This window comes from Alosa sapidissima, chromosome 3 (genome assembly GCF_018492685.1).
Source record: "Alosa sapidissima isolate fAloSap1 chromosome 3, fAloSap1.pri, whole genome shotgun sequence".
NCBI classification, from domain to species: domain Eukaryota; kingdom Metazoa; phylum Chordata; class Actinopteri; order Clupeiformes; family Clupeidae; genus Alosa; species Alosa sapidissima.
Window position 1 is genome coordinate 6,367,252 of NC_055959.1, and position 17,640 is coordinate 6,384,891.

At 44.3% G+C, this 17,640-nt stretch overlaps 1 protein-coding gene across 1 annotated transcript in view; it reads left to right on the top strand.

Moving 5' to 3' along the window:
• Positions 1–3,265: 3,265 nt before the first annotated feature.
• Positions 3,266–17,640, top strand: part of smg1 (SMG1 nonsense mediated mRNA decay associated PI3K related kinase) — a 46,040-nt gene continuing 31,665 nt past the window's right edge. Inside the window, 19 exon segments of the mRNA XM_042085242.1 lie at positions 3,266–3,532; positions 6,275–6,438; positions 7,431–7,583; positions 8,469–8,605; positions 9,202–9,260; positions 9,709–9,922; positions 10,345–10,470; positions 12,240–12,312; positions 12,401–12,498; positions 12,893–13,066; positions 13,216–13,437; positions 14,225–14,326; positions 14,756–15,031; positions 15,626–15,756; positions 16,052–16,193; positions 16,195–16,214; positions 16,783–16,901; positions 17,167–17,254; positions 17,474–17,575. Of these exon segments, the coding sequence (XP_041941176.1) occupies positions 3,456–3,532; positions 6,275–6,438; positions 7,431–7,583; positions 8,469–8,605; positions 9,202–9,260; positions 9,709–9,922; positions 10,345–10,470; positions 12,240–12,312; positions 12,401–12,498; positions 12,893–13,066; positions 13,216–13,437; positions 14,225–14,326; positions 14,756–15,031; positions 15,626–15,756; positions 16,052–16,193; positions 16,195–16,214; positions 16,783–16,901; positions 17,167–17,254; positions 17,474–17,575 (2,477 nt within the window). The 5' untranslated portion in view covers positions 3,266–3,455.

The window sequence follows — 17,640 nt, forward strand, 5'->3', positions numbered from 1 at the left end:
GAGACAGAAGATGATTGTGTCATCGCACCCTTCCATGGGTCCACTGGACCGAGCAGTAATTAAACAGCTGCACACGCCGCTAATGAGGATAGGGTACGCCGCTACCGACTCCAACGTAATTAAGATTTCATCAAGCAATGACCAGTCATTGGCGTATAGGAGAGGAGGCTCGTTTGCCCATGTACAAAGCCCTGTTAATTGATGTTTGTGGAAAAATGGCCAGCTTGCTCACTGTAATTGAGCTCCATTTTAATGAGCAGTTCATTGTGCCCTGGTCTTTGTCTGTCCTCATTTTTCTGCTCATTTAGCAAATGTTATTGTCTTGAACCCAATCGGCTCAGTGCTCTGAGCCACTTTGGTAGAGGGTAATTTGTGACACCAATTTAGCTCACAATGTTTTCACTACAGGACCGGAGCTGCTGAGGTGCCTGGGAAAAAAAGAAATTAAGCCTTTGGATCATATTTGCTAATTGCTTTTAAAACCACCTCCACATCCCAGTAGCACTCATATGAATGAAATGATATGCTCATAACCCTCTACTTGGCAGCAGTGTCTAGTCTAGTGTCCCTGGCATTAAAACATGACATTCTCTCTTTCAGAAGACATCCAATGCCATCTCAACCAAAGATCTTAGAGCGGAAGGCTCTAGAATCTTTGCCCTCAACCTCTCAACTCCTCCACTGTTTATTGTGGTGCTCTGTTGCCTAGCAACTTGATGTGTAAGTTATGTAGAGGCCAAGGTTGGATAGCTGTGTAAAGCATCCAAATTTATTGAAATGAACACACTACATACAAACTATATTCACTGAAAGAGATTGTGATTGTAAACTGAAAAGCTTATCATTAAAGAATCATTGTAAAGGGCAGCATGTAACTAACCATAATCATCCCATAATGTGAACTTATATTACTTAATGTAAAATATTTTAGCTCCATGCTACCATCTTGTGGGTAAAACATGGGACTGCATCCTACATATGGGTGTGGTTCCAGTAGCAAGATGCATTTTACAAACACCACACACACACACACACACACACACACACACACTCAGGCTCTCTCTTTCTCTCTCTCTCTCTCTCTCTCTCTCTCTCACACACACACACACACACACACACACACAAACATTACCATAACATAGTCACAACAGTGTAACAGCTGCTTCACACACATCTGACAAATTTATGGGAGATCTTTAAAATGAGTGCAATGCTTCTGTGGCTGTGCTTTGATCCCTTTGAGAATAGGCTCCCTAAAATTATGTTTGAGAGGCAGCTGTTGGTGTGATGAACTGGATTTATCAACAGCTTGGAACGTAAAGTGTTCCTTGTGGCAGCACTGCAATGTATGTCAGTGGGAAGGAAGAGAGAGTTATAGTGCTCATCCACTGCCAAGTGTAGAGGCTTAAAAGGGCTTTTACAGGGACCCATTTACTAATGGGGCTGTCAAAGTCTTGGGTCTAGTCTCGGGTCTTGTACCAAAATGTCACTGGAATTCTTGCCATAAAACTGGTTTGCTTCATGCTCCTGGTGGTTTTCACTTTTTTTGAGCCGGAACTCTCCACATTAACCCTTAAAGGTGTAGGTTTTTGAACATTCTAAGTTCCGCAACAATTGAAGGTTCTAAAATTCTATGTTGAATTCAATGAACCCAGATATTCTTTAGAATGTTAATTTCCCAAAATTCCCGTCACACCGGTACTCCTTTAAGGGTTAATCAGGTTGGTGTTCGCGACCACCATCTTGAGTTTAATGTGGCCAACTCCCTAGCAGTGGCTTCTACTTTACCAACTACCGCAGGTGTTATGAATACGTAACAGACAGCGTTATCATGTTCATTACAACAATTCCTGGCCATAAACAACAATGCACAACCAACATGTTCAACCATAGACTGTATAGTCTATGTGTTCAACAGCACAGCCACAAAGTCACTATATTATCCTGACAGAATGATTAGCTCCGAAAGGAACTCTCCTAAACGTGCATGCATTAAAACTCACCTAAACCCGCGTCTTGTCGGTGATTGGCTGGAACAGTTTGTCATGTTTTTATGGTCCAGTTTTTGTTGCCACTTTTGGAGCCTGGGCTGTCCACAAAGACCGCGTTTTTATACAGTGTATTCAGGGCACAGGCAGCTAGCGGATGGTAAGATAATGTTTGCTGTATGTGACAAAAAATGTTTTAGCTAGGAAGTGCGTAACATCGCTTAGAGCACCTTGAATGGAAATGAAACAAAACAAAACAGATAAAAAGTGATGGTTTAATGTATAATTAAAATATGTTAGCACAATCTAGCAACCCCCAGATATTATCTTGCAACCTCCATGGAGGGCCCGACCCAGCCCCCAGATTGAGAACCACTGATGTAGCCAGAGAGAGTTGAAAGTGAAACGGATCTTTGATGTAGCCTTGGCCTACTGAACATCTTCTGAAGCCTCGACGATCACTTCTGTAACAAGCTAGGCCTAGCCTACTCTATCATGAAAGTCAGCAGCACACCCTATGAAATTTGAATATAGACTGATTTCTTTTGTCCCAAGCTCCTGAAACACCTGTCCCTAACAAAATCTCCACTAAGAAACACCTTGATTTGCAAAAATATTAAAAAAACGAATCTATTCCAAAGAGGACCTCACAGCAGCTTGTTCATAATTTCAACTGCCACCTGCTGCTGTGCTGCGTCTCTCTGTTGCTGTTCACTCCTACACACCCTGCTGTCTCTAGGCAACCACACATCGAAAGCATAGTGATCAGCAGGAGGAGCAAGTCAAGGAAAGAGCCATCGAGGGAGGAGTATTTTGTGATGATATCTTTCAGAATTGAGGGTTAGTGTTCTTGTATAATTTGTTAAAGTCAAAGGGACCTATTGCTACTGCTGACACAATTAACTTGTATGCTGTTGTTATAGCCTAGGCCTACGTCTACGCAGCTCATTTTATAACGTAGCCTATAGGCTAGTGAGTGCTAAAGGCCTAGATAATATAGGCCTTGTCCTGACTCTCTCTCTCTCTCTATCTCTATCTCTCTCTCTCTCTCTCTCTCTATATATATATATATATATATATATATATATATATATATATATATATGTGTGTGTGTGTGTGTGTGTGTGTGTGAGTACAAATAAAAGTCAAATAAAAATGCCTGTTACAGCACGAGACGAGATGGTACTTGTAGTTCAAATAATGCAGTCGTAACTGAATGGTCATAAGCGGCCAGTAGGTGGCACTGGCGAGGCTCCAAAATCTAATGAAATACACGCTCGCTTTCAGGTCCACAGAAATAGAGAGGGGAGTGCGAGGCCGACACCTGGTATTCCCATACATTGCTAGAGCTGTGTGTTAGATTGCTCTTCCAATTTATTAATGGACAAGAAGTAAGATAGACAAAAACATAAGTGTGAGCACGACTTTTGCCCGTTGAGTGCGGGTCATGCTGTCCTCGCAAAGGTAATGAGCCGCAAAGCCCTCGGGTCTCGGCTTAGCAGCGCCCACAAACTGCAGCGAAACTGGAATGATTGGCAGCCCAGGTTGGTATCGCGCCACGGGTGAGATGGTCCAAAATAGAACGAGGATTCGACAGGCCTAGCCACAAATACTTGACATAGCTGTTCAGTGATGTTGCTTAACCCACATGAGAATGAGAAGGATATTGCTATCTGTTTAAACCCTTTGCTAACAATCAATGGCTGAAAATTGTGGAACCATATTGTTGGCTGAGGGGTATTTTTTAATATGCTAAGTTACATTAATTACCCTTAGCTAGCGTGGTAACAGGTAGCGACAACGTTGAATGCTGTGAGCTAACGTTAGCTAGGAAGCTATCGTTGAGTGTGTCCTGACCGTCTATGGTTATGATAAGACGGGAACCTTTGGCTCTGGGTTAACGTTAGCTAGCTTGACGGCTAGGGTTAGCTCGCTGACGCTAATATTGGCCAGCTGTGCTATCACTTCCTAGCTAAACGAAAATCTCACCACTGCATCGTGAGAAAATGGAAATACCTGAGAAACCATAGTCGCCAGGCTATTGAAATGGAAACATATTTATAGGTGCAATGCCTCACCAGAGGTAAATATTCTGTCACACGAAGTCAGCTATAACTCTCTGTAAACCTTACTGTATACTTGCCCAGTCAGCTACACCTTGTACATTTCCTTGCTACCCAGCCAGCTAGCTACCAAATTCAGTATTTAAGCAAAGCTGATGTTCTCCGTGGGAACATTTACCTAGCAATAGCCATTGCTAGGTAAAGTTAGCCATTGATGGCTTGTTATCCTACTTGGCCAACGTAGCTTACTGGGCAAAGTCAAACTTGTGGTCATTATTTTGTCATTGTATGCAATTAGTATACCTATACACGCTGGTAAGATACCTTAGCAAGCCACTTGGTTGGTATTCAGACCAAACCAACGTTAACGTAACTGAGCCATGGCACTGTGGCAGCCAGTGTGGCTAACTAGCTGGTGCGAACCACTTAGCCAGCGCGAACGTTGCTAATGTTTGGAGTTGGTTGACTCTTATATTAGGGTGCAAACTTGCCTTCTACCCCAAATGTGTGGTGGGATTATGTATAGTGTAAAAGTTCAAAGTCGATACCATGTTGACTACGTCGACGACATGATCATGCCTTTGGCATAAACAAACAAGGAAGGTTACTTTTGCTACATTCGCCTTTTAGCATACGCGTTGGGTGTAACCACAAAGGTTTTTTGGCTAGTAAGCTAACGTTGTGAGGCTAATTTATACTCCGTTGTATGTGGACCAGGTCATGCAATGCTTGCTGTCAAGTTTTTAGACAGTGCACACAACATGTTTGCTTATTGATATCGGATACAGGTATTCGGGCGCAGCTCGGGTTGTCTTTAAACTGCACCCGAAGTATTTGGGTTTTATCTTGATAGAAACCTGACGTTACCCACTCAGCATGAGTGGTGGGTCCTCGTGTGAGTTGGCCCTCGCTGGGAAAAGTTCGAAAAGTTGTCAATGTCCTACATGTTTGAGACCAAAACATAATATTCTGAAATGGTTTTGACCGTAGCCTGAACTGTGAAGACAGCCACATAAGCATATATAATTGAGTGTATAAAATGTGCTTTCAAACTTGTAGAAGTTCTTTTCCTTGAATGGGCAAAGGCAAGTCACAGACCACAGGCCTGCATACCCAGAACACGCAGGTACCAGACAAAGGTTAAGTCCATAAAATTAATCTGTATGTTCTTTCAGAACAGCGTACATTTTGAGCTTTCTCATCAGTCTTTAATTAAGAATAGACTGAGCCAGCAAGGAAAGCATACATCAGATAAAGAGTGTGAAAGAGATGTGAGCAGACAGAAAGGGGAAAAAAGACATAGAAAGTAAGTCAGAAGGTATACTGAGACTGTAGAGACAGTTAAGGTATACAGGGAGAAAGGCTGAGTCCATCATCTAATTACCATGAATAATGTTAGTCAGCCTGTCTGAAATTGACTCAATCTATGTTGCACATTTGGTGACTTTTTTTGCTGTATACGTTACCATTAGATGGGTTTGGGCTTGTGACTGTTGTGCCCAGTTTGGCCTTATTGAACATTTTCACCGTAATATTTGTGATTGAGAAAATAAGAACCTTATCCCATCTGAAAGTTCAGCTTTTAGTCTTTCCAGGGCATGCTGTTTGCTGCATCTTTCTTGTTATTGATAAACTGTGAACTTTGTCCTGATTGATTTGCATGATCTGGCCCACAGACTCTGAGACCTCAGTGTGTCATCTCCACTGAAAGACGGGTGCATTTGAGCTGTTCACCTTGCCAGTGATTTAATGTAAAGAGGTTGGATCCTCATTTTTGTAATTTATAATTGGAATATGTTGGTTATCTCAATTGAGAACACTGGTTATTAGAATAGTAGTACAAAATTCACTTTGCCCTAGAGGGTGGACATAACCAAATGAACACAAGTGTAAATGTATTGTAATTGGACCAATCCATTGACTGGATTGCATGTGTTTGAAAGAGGGAGCAAGACAAGTCAACTTCTGTAACTGTAAGTGATAATAAATGATAGTGATCAAAGGTTAGGTTTAATGTTTTATAGAACTGAGCTCTATAGAACTAGGCAAGAACCCATGAGATTATTTTGACAACTTGTTAGAGGGCATAATTGAATCGTCATTCAGGGGGCAGAATCATGTTCAGTGACGGCATAAATTCCAGCCCTAGGTGAGGGTAGCCAGGTTACTTTAGTGGTTGTGCAGGTATGCGTGCCTAACCGCTGGCTTTGCGTGCTGTTTCAGAGGTGACAGCGTGTCCGCTTGCCAGGACGGCGTGAAGTACAGTGTTTCACGAGACCACGGTCCTGCCCCAGCCGCTCTTTTTGACACTTTGCCCTCCGACCGGCCTGGCACCCCTCCGCTGCACAATGATGCCTACGCAGACGCCCACGCTCTCGAGGAAGGAGGTAGGTCACCCCACTGTGTGCTCACCACAGTTTTCAGCCCTTCATGACCTTGTAGTGGTCAGCTGTTGTCTGTTGTCCATTTATGCTCCCCAGCTTTGGCATTCACCATGGCCTCTGTCAAATTTGTTTGGATGCCCTTTGATTGGTCACAATCTTTTGAATGACCTGTTGAATTCCTCTTGTGTGCTTGTGGAGGATTGGTGGTGGCTAGCTGGGCGTGTTGCATTCAGGTTTTGAACAGAACAGAAACTGAAAGTAAGCTGAATTAAGTATCTGAAGTGGGAAAGCATCTGCAAGGAAAGTCCCGGTGATTCCTCCACTGTAAGGCTTTTCATTTCCTGGTAATTCATGTTGTGAATTAAAAATTTTAGCCACAGTGTGTATGGGAATCAGGAAATATACCCTAGAAGTTACTTGAAGGATTTTACAATACCAGTTTAACAGGAAATGATGTCTTCACTGTACTACTTCTATGTAACATTTTTTTCAGAGATATTGTCTGGTTGTGGTAATGTTTCGCTGCAGCATTGTAAAATTATGGTTCATTTTTTATGAAATGAATGAATACAGGGTTCCCACAGGTCATGGAATTTCTGGAATATCATGGAATTTTGGAAAGTCTATTCCAGACATGGAAAGTCAGGGATTTTTATAATTTTTGGGGGGAAAGTCATGGAATATCAGCAAATGTTGTTGTAGCAATTTAACATCTACTTGCCAAAATACATTAATACAAATATTTCCACAGAGAGCTAGCTTTAGTGCTTGCTAAAGTCATTGGTTGGTGTATTGTACCATTCATTACAATTTTTTTTTTTTTTCATCAGGGAAAAGTCATGGAATTTTACATTTGACTTCGAGCGGGAACCCTGTGAATAGCCTTAGTTTCAGACACACTTATGATGCCATTATGATCTGTCAAGTTTTCTGAATTAAAAGACTTTCAATAGAAAAGGTCCTGAAATGTGTCAAATTCACTGTGGTGTTTGCAGGTGGATATGACGTTGATGGAGGTCTCTGTGAAACTACTTATGGTTGGAAGTCGCTGGGGCAAGAGTTGAGGATCAATGATGTGACAGCGGATTTACCCAGTTTTCAGCATGGAAACCGTGCTTTAGCTACAAAGGACATGAGGAAATCACAGGGTAGGTGGGAAAAGCCATCAAGCCACTTGATTCAAGTAGAGTAATTACTGGCTATGCAGTGCTCTCTTAGGGTGCTGTGTGCCTGGAAGATATCTTGTCACCTTTCCAAAACAGGAACACCTTAACAGTGAATTGCGATTTGAATTGCTCTTAGATGTAGACAACAGAGGTGAGTTCAAATCCGCAACATAGGCGAAGGTTGTCGAACAGTTCCGTTTGCCTTGAGTATTTGGCGAACGTTTGCGAACAATCGCAAACAGTCTGCGGAGGTTCTCTGCGAACATAGAGTGGAACTGGACGTGAGCTTGATGAAGGTAACAGTGCAATAACCGTTACAATGGAATGTTAACACCAAATTGTTCAAATTTAACTGTTTGAAGAAAACATGTTTTTGCCAAACTTGAACGCACCTCTAGTTTACATGTATTTTCACACGACAGAATGGACAGTGCTTCCCAGACCAATGAATTAATCAGATGTTTTGAAAGCATTGTGTTTTGTATGTATTGTAAAGATGTAGCACGATAAGCCTACCTTGGCTGAACCCAGATGACTGTGAGCGCTTTTGAATTTGCTCAGCAGATCCATCTGGCATTGCTCCCATACAAGCTGTTTCCGAATCACCAGGAACCACTGTACCACGTACGGTGTCCTGCCCGAAAGCCCCTTTTTAATTTAATTTCACTGCTTGTCAGAAATTAATCAAGGGTCCCCAGACCCATTCTCAATCTAAGTTCAGAATCAATGTGCTGTTAACCAGGTTACAATAAGCTTCTTATCTGAAATGTTGTAGATTCTTTAAAATAATACCTTAGACTGCTTGTTTGTCCTTTGCTCAGTCTCGTGTCTTGACCTGTGTCCATGCCCCATCCCCACACCCCTCAGACCGACCGATGGCTCACTCGGATGAGTCCCGCCTGGCCAACCTCCTGCGGAGGGTCTCCCGGGAAGACGACAGGGACCGCAGGCTGGCCACCCTTAAACAGATGAAGGAGCTCATCATGCACTCGGAAAACAAAGTGGTGAGACACGGCCCTTCTCAACACTCCTCTACTGCTCCTTAACGTGTGCTCTCTGGGCCAATTTCATCAAGCCTTACTACAAGCCTATCCATTGACGTTCTCTCTTAGTATGGGAAGCTGTGTGTGTGTGTGTGTGTGTGGTGTGTTTAAAACAGAAAAGGCTGAGAGTTTCATTGCAAAAGTTTAGGTCCCCATCAGCAGTGAACCATATTGCTTGCTTTTCATGGAAACCTAGAGGATACCCCTCTACATGGGAAAGGGCTGTGTCTGTTTCTGTATTCTCCCCATATCCTGGGCTCAATCTGTTATGCATGAAGTAAGCAACTTTTGAACCTGATAGATTTGCGTGGCTGCAGAATTTTAACGAAGGATTAATGTGTGTGTGTGTGCATGCGTGCGCGTGCCCTTGGCAGTTTCAAATTGAGGTGAGGCTTGGTTGACTTGATGAAAGGTTGTTATACTTGGTGTCATGTGGCTAGATCTGTTGGAATTGTAAATGTCTCCGGTCCTCTGCACCATTATGTGTGTGTGTGTGTGTGTGTGCCTGTGTGTGTGTTTGTGTTATCAAAGACTTTTCTCTACCCCTATTGTCCCAGGTCCTTGTGAAGCAGCTCGATACTATCTTGAGCACCCTGAATGACATTTTGAATGAGAGGTAAGTAAGGTCATGGAGTCCAAACTCCTACCACTGTACACAGTCTCTGCCCTTCCCTGCCCAGCTGGGAGGCTGTATTGAAGCCTAAAGGGCTATTCACACCAGGAACGGTAACTATAACCATAACGATAAAAGTGTCCACACTGACCAACGATAAGCAAAGTCTCTCCTTGTGTTAATGAATGTGATGGCTAAAATTTGTTGGGTTCTGATTGACTATTAGCTTTTTATTGTTATCAAAATCGCTCTGAAAGTGATACCCAACGATATCGCTCTTCATGTCGTTATCGTTATAGTTAGTGTGAATGTCGTCATTCATATTAACAAGAACGATATTTGTTTATAGTTATCGTTATTGTTCTTGGTGTGAACGGCACTTAACTCCCCTGACGCTCCTCACCCTGCCTGACTGTGCTGTATCTTCCCCCTGCCCCCTGTGTCCCTGCAGCAGTAAGCTCCTTCAGGAGCTGCGTCAGGAGGCAGCCGGGTGCCTGGGCCTGCTCTGTGCCGCACTCAGCTACGAGGCCGAGAGGATCTTCAAGTGGATCTTCCTCAAGTTCAGCGCCTCCACCAAGGACGAGGTCAAGCTCCTTTACCTTGTGGCCACCTACAAGGCCCTGGAGACGGTGGGGGAGAAGAAGGCTTTCTCGCCAGTCATGCAGGTAGTGCGTCCACAGCCCCAGTGTGGGACTTGAGCTGGCTGAAGGCTGTTCATGCAGTTTGTTGTGCATATTACAGCCACAGATACTGATATGGCTAAATATTCATGTCATGAATATTTATATTGGCCCGGTTTTGACATACTATCTGAATAAACCACCACTGAATTGGTCACTCGTTGCGCTTATGAGACTTAAAAATGTCACACCTACACTTTGTGACTTCATCATTTATTCATAAACGAGAGATCTGCCAGCCAGTGTAATCTCAAAACTGGACTCGTTACTCACTAAATATGCAACGAGTGAAATGTATTCATCCGCCGTTCACCTTCCTAATGAATAAATGCATGTAACTGCGATAATGGCTGTGTTTGTACTGATGGCCGTGTTGTGTTTGTGTTCTGTTGGTCTCACCGCCCCAGCTGGTGATGAGCAGCCTGCAGTCCATCCTGGAGAACTTGGACACCCCAGAGCTGCTGTGTCAGAGCGTCAAGTGCATTCTGCTGGTGGCGCGTTGCTACCCGCACATCTTCAGCACCAACTTCAGGGTGAGGAGCACAACCAGCCTTTTCTCCCCTAGTGTTGTTGATGTGTGCCTCTCTGTCTCTGTGTGCGTGCGAAGTGCGTCCGTGACCACACAAAACAAGCTCTGTTTAAAGAACCAGCATGTAGGAAATAATGGAAAATAAATGGTAACCATTCCAAAAATGATCACCTTATGTTGTCAGAGTAAGGAAACACGGTGAATTGAAGTAATGCCTTATTTGACAACATTACTATAACCCATGAAAGAAAATGGGTTACGGGGTGGAATCTCTTGGAATTTTCGTTTATGTTTTGAACTATTAATTCTAGAATAGCGTATTAATAATGGGCTGGCGTGTCCACCTATTTGTGTTGCCAAATTAGCAAAGGCCAACTGTCAACTTGCTGTCAGTTGTAGTCATGAACGCCTACGAGAGGCAGGCAAATTTCCAAAATTAAAACGAGAAACAAATTAAGTGGACATCGGAGGAGCTTTCTGATATGGCGACGTCTTCGTCAAACGAAGAATATCAAGTCTGACGCAGAGCTGGCCATATTTCCCCACGACAGGTAGCCTAGGCTAAACTTTATCTGCATCGCTAATTTCAGCTAAATATGTTACGTTGGTTAGAGAGGTATTTTTTTGTTTTCACTGTTTCCGTAATGTGTAGCTGGGTCGTGGTTGGAGAAACGTTAAAGCAGCTGAAGGTCAACTAATGTTAGCTAAGTCTTAATTACATCTGGCAACCCAGAACAGGCTCACGTCTGGTAGTCTTGAGAACATTCACCAGTGTTTTGATTTTGGCCTACAGAACGTTCGGTAACAATCCTACAAATCGCTCCTTTAATAGCAATGTTCAGTTTTGTGTTTTTTTTTATTAATTTTTTTTTATTTTTTTATTTATATAATTATTTTTTTTTTTTTTGGGCATGTATGCTCCCTTAAAGGATAATTCCGATATTTAGCACTTTGAGTCCCTTTTCTGGTTTGTTTTGGATGAACTAGAGTGGTGGACACAGACATTTTGAAGATGGGTCCTGTCTCCTAGTTTTGAATCTCCTTTGACTGCTTCAGAGTGGCTGGCTATGGGCATGCACAAACATGTCCTTAAAACAACACTTAACGTTCGTTTTAAAAGCTGTGCAACTCACTGAGTGGTTTCTGTGTCCACCACTTTAGTTCATCCAAAACAAACCAGAAAAGGGACTCCAAGTGCTAAATACCGGTATTATACTTTAAAGTTGCTGAAAGGAGTTACTCTTTTGGACTGGTGCTGGAATGGGTTTATATACAGACTGACAGCCATCAAGTTGTGGCTTTTAGAAAGAGCAAAAAAAAAAATCCTCTTCTCTCATGGGCTCCATTATCAGTGTTTTTAAAAGTTTAGTCCAGTTGAACTGTAATAGCCCAGACCCTTTGGAGGAAAGATAAATCCCTGCTGGCTACTTACTTGCACACTGAAACAAGAGACGGTGGACTGGTGCGGTAGTTTAGTCTGGCACAAGTAACCAAGATCTGCTAACATCACTTCCAGCAGCTTTGAATCTCAACTTCAGAGTGAGCAAAAAATTCCCTGGTGCTGAGCTCTGCTCTGCGCTGTGTGTGTTTGTCGGAGGGGAAAAAAATCTCTGCTTGCAAAACAAGGTTAGTTTCAAGCAAGAAACCCCCCTGGACTCATCACGCTGTGTGTGTGAGCGAGGGAGAGTCTGTTGGTCTGTGGTTGTTTACATGAGCGCAAAGCCAAGCTGATTGCTAACAGCTTCTGACTGTGTGTTTTTGTGTTTCCCAAAGGACACTGTGGACATCTTGGTTGGCTGGCATATCGATCACACACAGAAGCAGTCGCTCACCCAGCAGGTGTCCGGTAAGGAGGAAGCCGTGTGTGTGTGTGTGGAAGCCGCTTTAGTGGAGAAGTCGTATCCATAACTTGTTAAATTGTGTGGTCCTGTCAGGCTGGCTACAGAGTCTGGAGCAGTTCTGGGTGGCAGACTTGGCTTTCTCCACCACTTTATTGGGACAGTTTTTAGAAGATATGGAGGCCTATGCAGAGGTATGGAACAGACTGCTCTTTAGAGGAGTGAGTAAAATGTTCTCCCGTGTTTATTGTTTTTGCATTTGAACAATTTATGGTGGATCCATGGCCTTTCACCAAAACTAAATTTGTTGATAGCCAAGTAAGAGGTGATCTGTTATTTAGATAATTGTTATCCTTAGATAATTGCCATCTTTATAGATAATTGATACTTTTCATTAAATGTTTGCTTCTTGTTACCTCTTTCATCCTAGCACTGTAGAAGTCTTTGAGCAAAGGAAAACACAAAATATTTACACACATAATGTACATGGGGCTTTTGGAGAGATTACCTTTAGAGATACCTCTGACTGTCCACCCAGTCAGTCTCTTCCTCTTACGAGTCTCTCCCCTCCCTCCTCCACCCCTGTAGGACCTGGGTCATGTGATTTCAGGGGAGGCGGTGGATGAGGACATCCCCCCTCCGACTGTCTCCTTGCCCAAGCTGGCCGCCCTGCTGCGGGTCTTTAGCACAGTGGTGCGCAGCATCGGAGAGAGGTTCAACCCCACACGCGGACCGCCCATCACCGAGGCCTACGTCACTGATGTAAGCACCTCTGTGCTTCTCAGAAGCCAGTGTGTTGTCGATTAGGCCTGCTCCACAAAACAGCCCGTGAAGTCATAAGCCGGAGTTTGTTTTATTGCTTTGTTTCCGCTGACCGCTAACCCTCCTCACCTTCCCTCTTCACGTTCCAGGTGTTGAACCGCGTTCTAGCCTGCGTGACCACGGCCAGACAGGTGTTCTTCTCGGAGGCGGTCCTGACGGCAGGGAACGAGTGTGTGTGTGTGCTGCTGCTGAACCTGGACTCGAGCAGCACGCTGACGGATACGGTCATCGCGTACGGCCTGGAGCAGCTGGAGAGCTGCCAGCGCTGCGGCCCTGAGTACAGCATGGCTGTGCTCAACCTGCTCACACTGGTGAGGGGGGGAGAGTGAAACGGGTATACGCTAGAACGCACACACACATTGCTCGCACAACCTGTTCACTGGTGAGGGGGGGAGAGGGAAACGGGTATACTCTAGAACACACGCACGCATACACACATTACTCGCACAACCTGTTCACGCTGGAACGGATATACGCCAGAGGGTGACAATTTTTAGCTTCTACCTAATTTGTTTAGACCCTTTGCAGGTGCAGTTGACAGCTTGCAACATTTTAACACAAAGTTGATGTTAACTCACTTTAGTGTCCCTGTCAATCGATGCAGAATAGACAAGTTCCATTTCAATAGAGATTGAGTCTTGACTTGAGATAAGTGCAGCGTTTTCTGGTGGATATTACAGCACGGCTTACTATTTTGTAGAACATCAACGGCACTGATCGTTTTTAACTCTGTTAAAGCCAGATTGCATTACACGTTAACAATGCGTTATCGAGTTTAACTTTGACAGCCCTGATATGCATCACACACACCTTACACCACTCATAAATTGCAAGCCCACCCACATTTCACACGCCACACATGCGACAACATGAGAAGCACACATACACACTAATCGTACAAGCACACTTCATACTACACACACACACACACACTAATCGTACAAGCACTTCATACTACACACATACACACAGATAGGGGAGTTAGAGATGAAGGTTAGTTGCTGGGCTGAGTGTGTCAGGTGCCTGGAGTATTTTGTGGTGCGGCCACCAGCTGAGAAGAGCGTGAAACAGATAACAGATGGCCGTGACCTTTTGCAGATTGTCGACCAGATCAACACGAAGCTGCCGGCCGCTTTTGTGGAGAAGCTGCTGGCTCCCAACTCCCAGCTCCTCGAGCTGCGCTTCCACCGGGAGAAGGAGGTAAATAAACCAGCCGCCCTCACCACAGCGCACACACACACACACACACTGCCAGATATAGGAGACCACTGGTGACATATTGAGCTTGGAGAGTACCATCACAAATGTCAGTGATGACACCCTTAATCTGAATGTCCATAATGCAGCATAGTAGTAATGCACTCAAAAAAAAAATTGCTGTCGGTGTAATTCTAGGTCTGCATGGTTTTAATTTTGGAATGACAAAGTAGACTCGCTCCTCTTTAGGCATGACATTTCTGCCTGACTGCACTGTGAACTGCATTTGTATTTTAACAGAAAAAATAAAATGGGCATGTAGACACTAGGGCAGTCTCTTAATTACTGAACGAATGTTATTTTTTATGTGCGAATATGTGAAGCTAAAATGTTAGGGTGGGATGACTTCTTACCCTGGGTTTGTGTCTTCAGGTCATGTCGGCCGCCCTTGGTGTTTACCAGGCGTTGCTGAGCCTGAAGAACATCCCCATCCTGGAGGCGGCCTACAAGCTGGTGCTGGGGGAGATGGGCTGCGCCCTGAACAGCCTCCTGGCGCCACTGGCGCTGCCCCCGGCCTGCCCCAGCATCCAGCATCCAGTCTTCAGCCAGCCCCCTCTCCTGCTCTCCCCCGACCGCGCAGAGTTCATCCTCATCTTCAACCTCAGCGCCCTCACCACCATCGGAAACACCAAGAACTCACTCATTGGGGTGAGCGCTCACTGGGGACCGAAAAAATTAGAGACCTGAGGCCGGTTTCACAAAGAAAGATTCCGACTATCGTTTAGATATAGTTAATTGTCAGCCTTCAGGCAGACATCAATATTCATTCGTTGCCCAAAGCTGTTTAGTTTAGACGATGGTACAATTCTGGATAAAGTAGGACCTTTTCTTTTCAAAGGGAAAAGATGCCTGCTGAGTAAAGCAAGGCAGTAAGATGACAAACACACTCTGGCGGAAGCTGAATATTCTGTCTTCAAATTTGTTTGACTGACAGGGTGCTGTGTTCACACGATACAACTAACGGGTTTTATCTATTTACTAGGGGATATTGAGTCAGGGAAAGACTTGAGATGCAAACCGAGTTGACGGAGTGGTTCAGCCTGTGTCATAGGTTGTCACGGTTCTATAAGATAAATTTGTGTCTCGCTTTCATTCTTGGTTTTATAGCTGTTGCACCACAATTATCGTTCACACTGCAGCACTTTTCTTTTTTTTTTTTTTTTTACTCTCCCACACTCCCAGACCAACATTTCTTGCATATTAATGTGTGTGTGTGTGTGTGTGTGTGTGTGTCCTGGGTAGATGTGGGCTCTCTCTCCCACTGTGTTTGCCCTGCTCAGTCAGAACCTGCTGCTGGTCCACTCTGAGCTAGCAGTCCACCACCCCACCATCCAGTACTCTGTGCTCTACACCCTCTACTCCCACTGCACCAGGTAAGCACATGACTGCACTGTACACTCTCACATGTTTCCGTTTAGCCGCTGTTATAGACCTGTACTGTGATACACGATTTGAAGATGGCTGTTTATTGTCAGTGCATACAGTTATGTATTTGTAGTTAGCAATTAATATGTTTTATTCTCTCTCTCTCTCTCTCTCTCTCTCTCCTCTCTCTCTCTCTCTCTCTCTCTCTCTCTCTCTCTCTCTCTCTCTCTCTCTCTCTCTCTCTCTCTCTCTCTCTCTCTCTCTCTCTCTCTCTCTCTCTCTCTCTCTCTCTCTCTCTCACAGACATGATCACTTTATCTCCAGCAGCCTTAGCTCCTCCTCTCCCTCGCTGTTCGACGGCGCAGTCATCAGCACAGTCACCACGGCAACCAAGAAGCATTTCAGCACACTGCTTAGTCTGCTGGGCATGTTGCTAAGCAAAGACCCACCTGAACCCAGAGGCCAGGTAGCACCAATCACAGTGCTTGTGCATCACTCGCTTGTCAACCCCCCTGAACTTACTTCTAAGAAGCCATTAGGTTGATTCGACTTCATGTAGCCTCCTGCAGCCGCCTTAAGCTGACTGCATAACGTGAGTATTTCTGAGATTCTGATATGGTTTCAAACCGGAACTGTGCGTACGTCATGGTTAAAAGCGTATCAGAATTACAGAAATTATCACGTTATGCAGTCAGCTTAAGATGGCTGCAGGCGGCTACATGAAGTTGAATCCCCCTACTATGATTATTTTAAGTCTGAGCCCCCACAGTCCTCTGTGTTGGCGTGAGTCATTAGGCCTGTGTTGGGCTCTGCTATTAATTGAGCTAAAAGGTTAAACTGATCCATCCATGAAATTTCCAACCCTTACAAGATCGAATAATAAGACTCCCTCACATTCAGTTGGTGGTATAGGGGGGGGGGGGGTGTGTGTGTAAAATCCATTTTATTTCCACCAATTGTTTACTCTTAGTCCATAGCTACAATCTCTCTCTCTCTCTCTCTCTCTCTCTCTCTCTCTCTCTCTCTCGATACAGGAAGCTTCTTCTCACCTGGTCTCTGGAGATGTCGCTAATGATGAAGAAATCGGACACATACTCCCCCCTCTTTGCCCTCCCCTCTTTTCACAGATTCTGCAAAGGTCTACTGGCAAATGGTGAGGAGTGTTTCTTGTGTTAATTAGTGCTGTGCCTAGCCATTCTGTTTGAAAGAGTCTCGCCTCAGCCTAGATTTTAAATTGTGTTCAGATCCGTTAGAAGGATAGAAAATGCTTCAAGTTATTGAGTAAGGGGCTAAATCCTTTACCGTCTGAACGCAATAATGACACTAGGGACTTAATTAATAATCGTAGTGTTAATACAAGTTTAAATGGATTGTCTTGCCTGTGCATTGATGTCCGTTTGTTATTGTTATGTTATAAGCTCTGAATGAAGATCCAGCAATATGCCTTCAGACCTGCAACAGTCTGCAGGTCCTCTCCTCATCCCTCTCCCCAGAGTTGTTGCAAAGGTGAACAAACTCACTCTTCCTCATGGTTTCACTTCTCGCACTGTGCTTTTTCTGCTAACACAGAAATGTACATCTTGATATACCTGCTGCCTGTTACCAGTTTGTTTCCTATGTTTCTCTTTTTTTTTTTTTCACTTTTACTTTAAAGTCACTGAATTATGAATTTGTCCTATGGTGGACAGCGTGGGGTTTTAACGGTATGCCGTTGTGGTTGGTCAGGTGTGTGGACGTGTGCCGAGTCCAGCTGGTCCATTCGGCCGTGCGAGTCCGTCAGGCGTTTGGAAAGCTGCTGAGGTCCATCCCTCTGGCAGTGGCTCTGAGGTGAGCCCACGGAACACTGCCCTTTTCTCATTAAAGACCCCCCACCACGTGTTCACCGTCCGTGG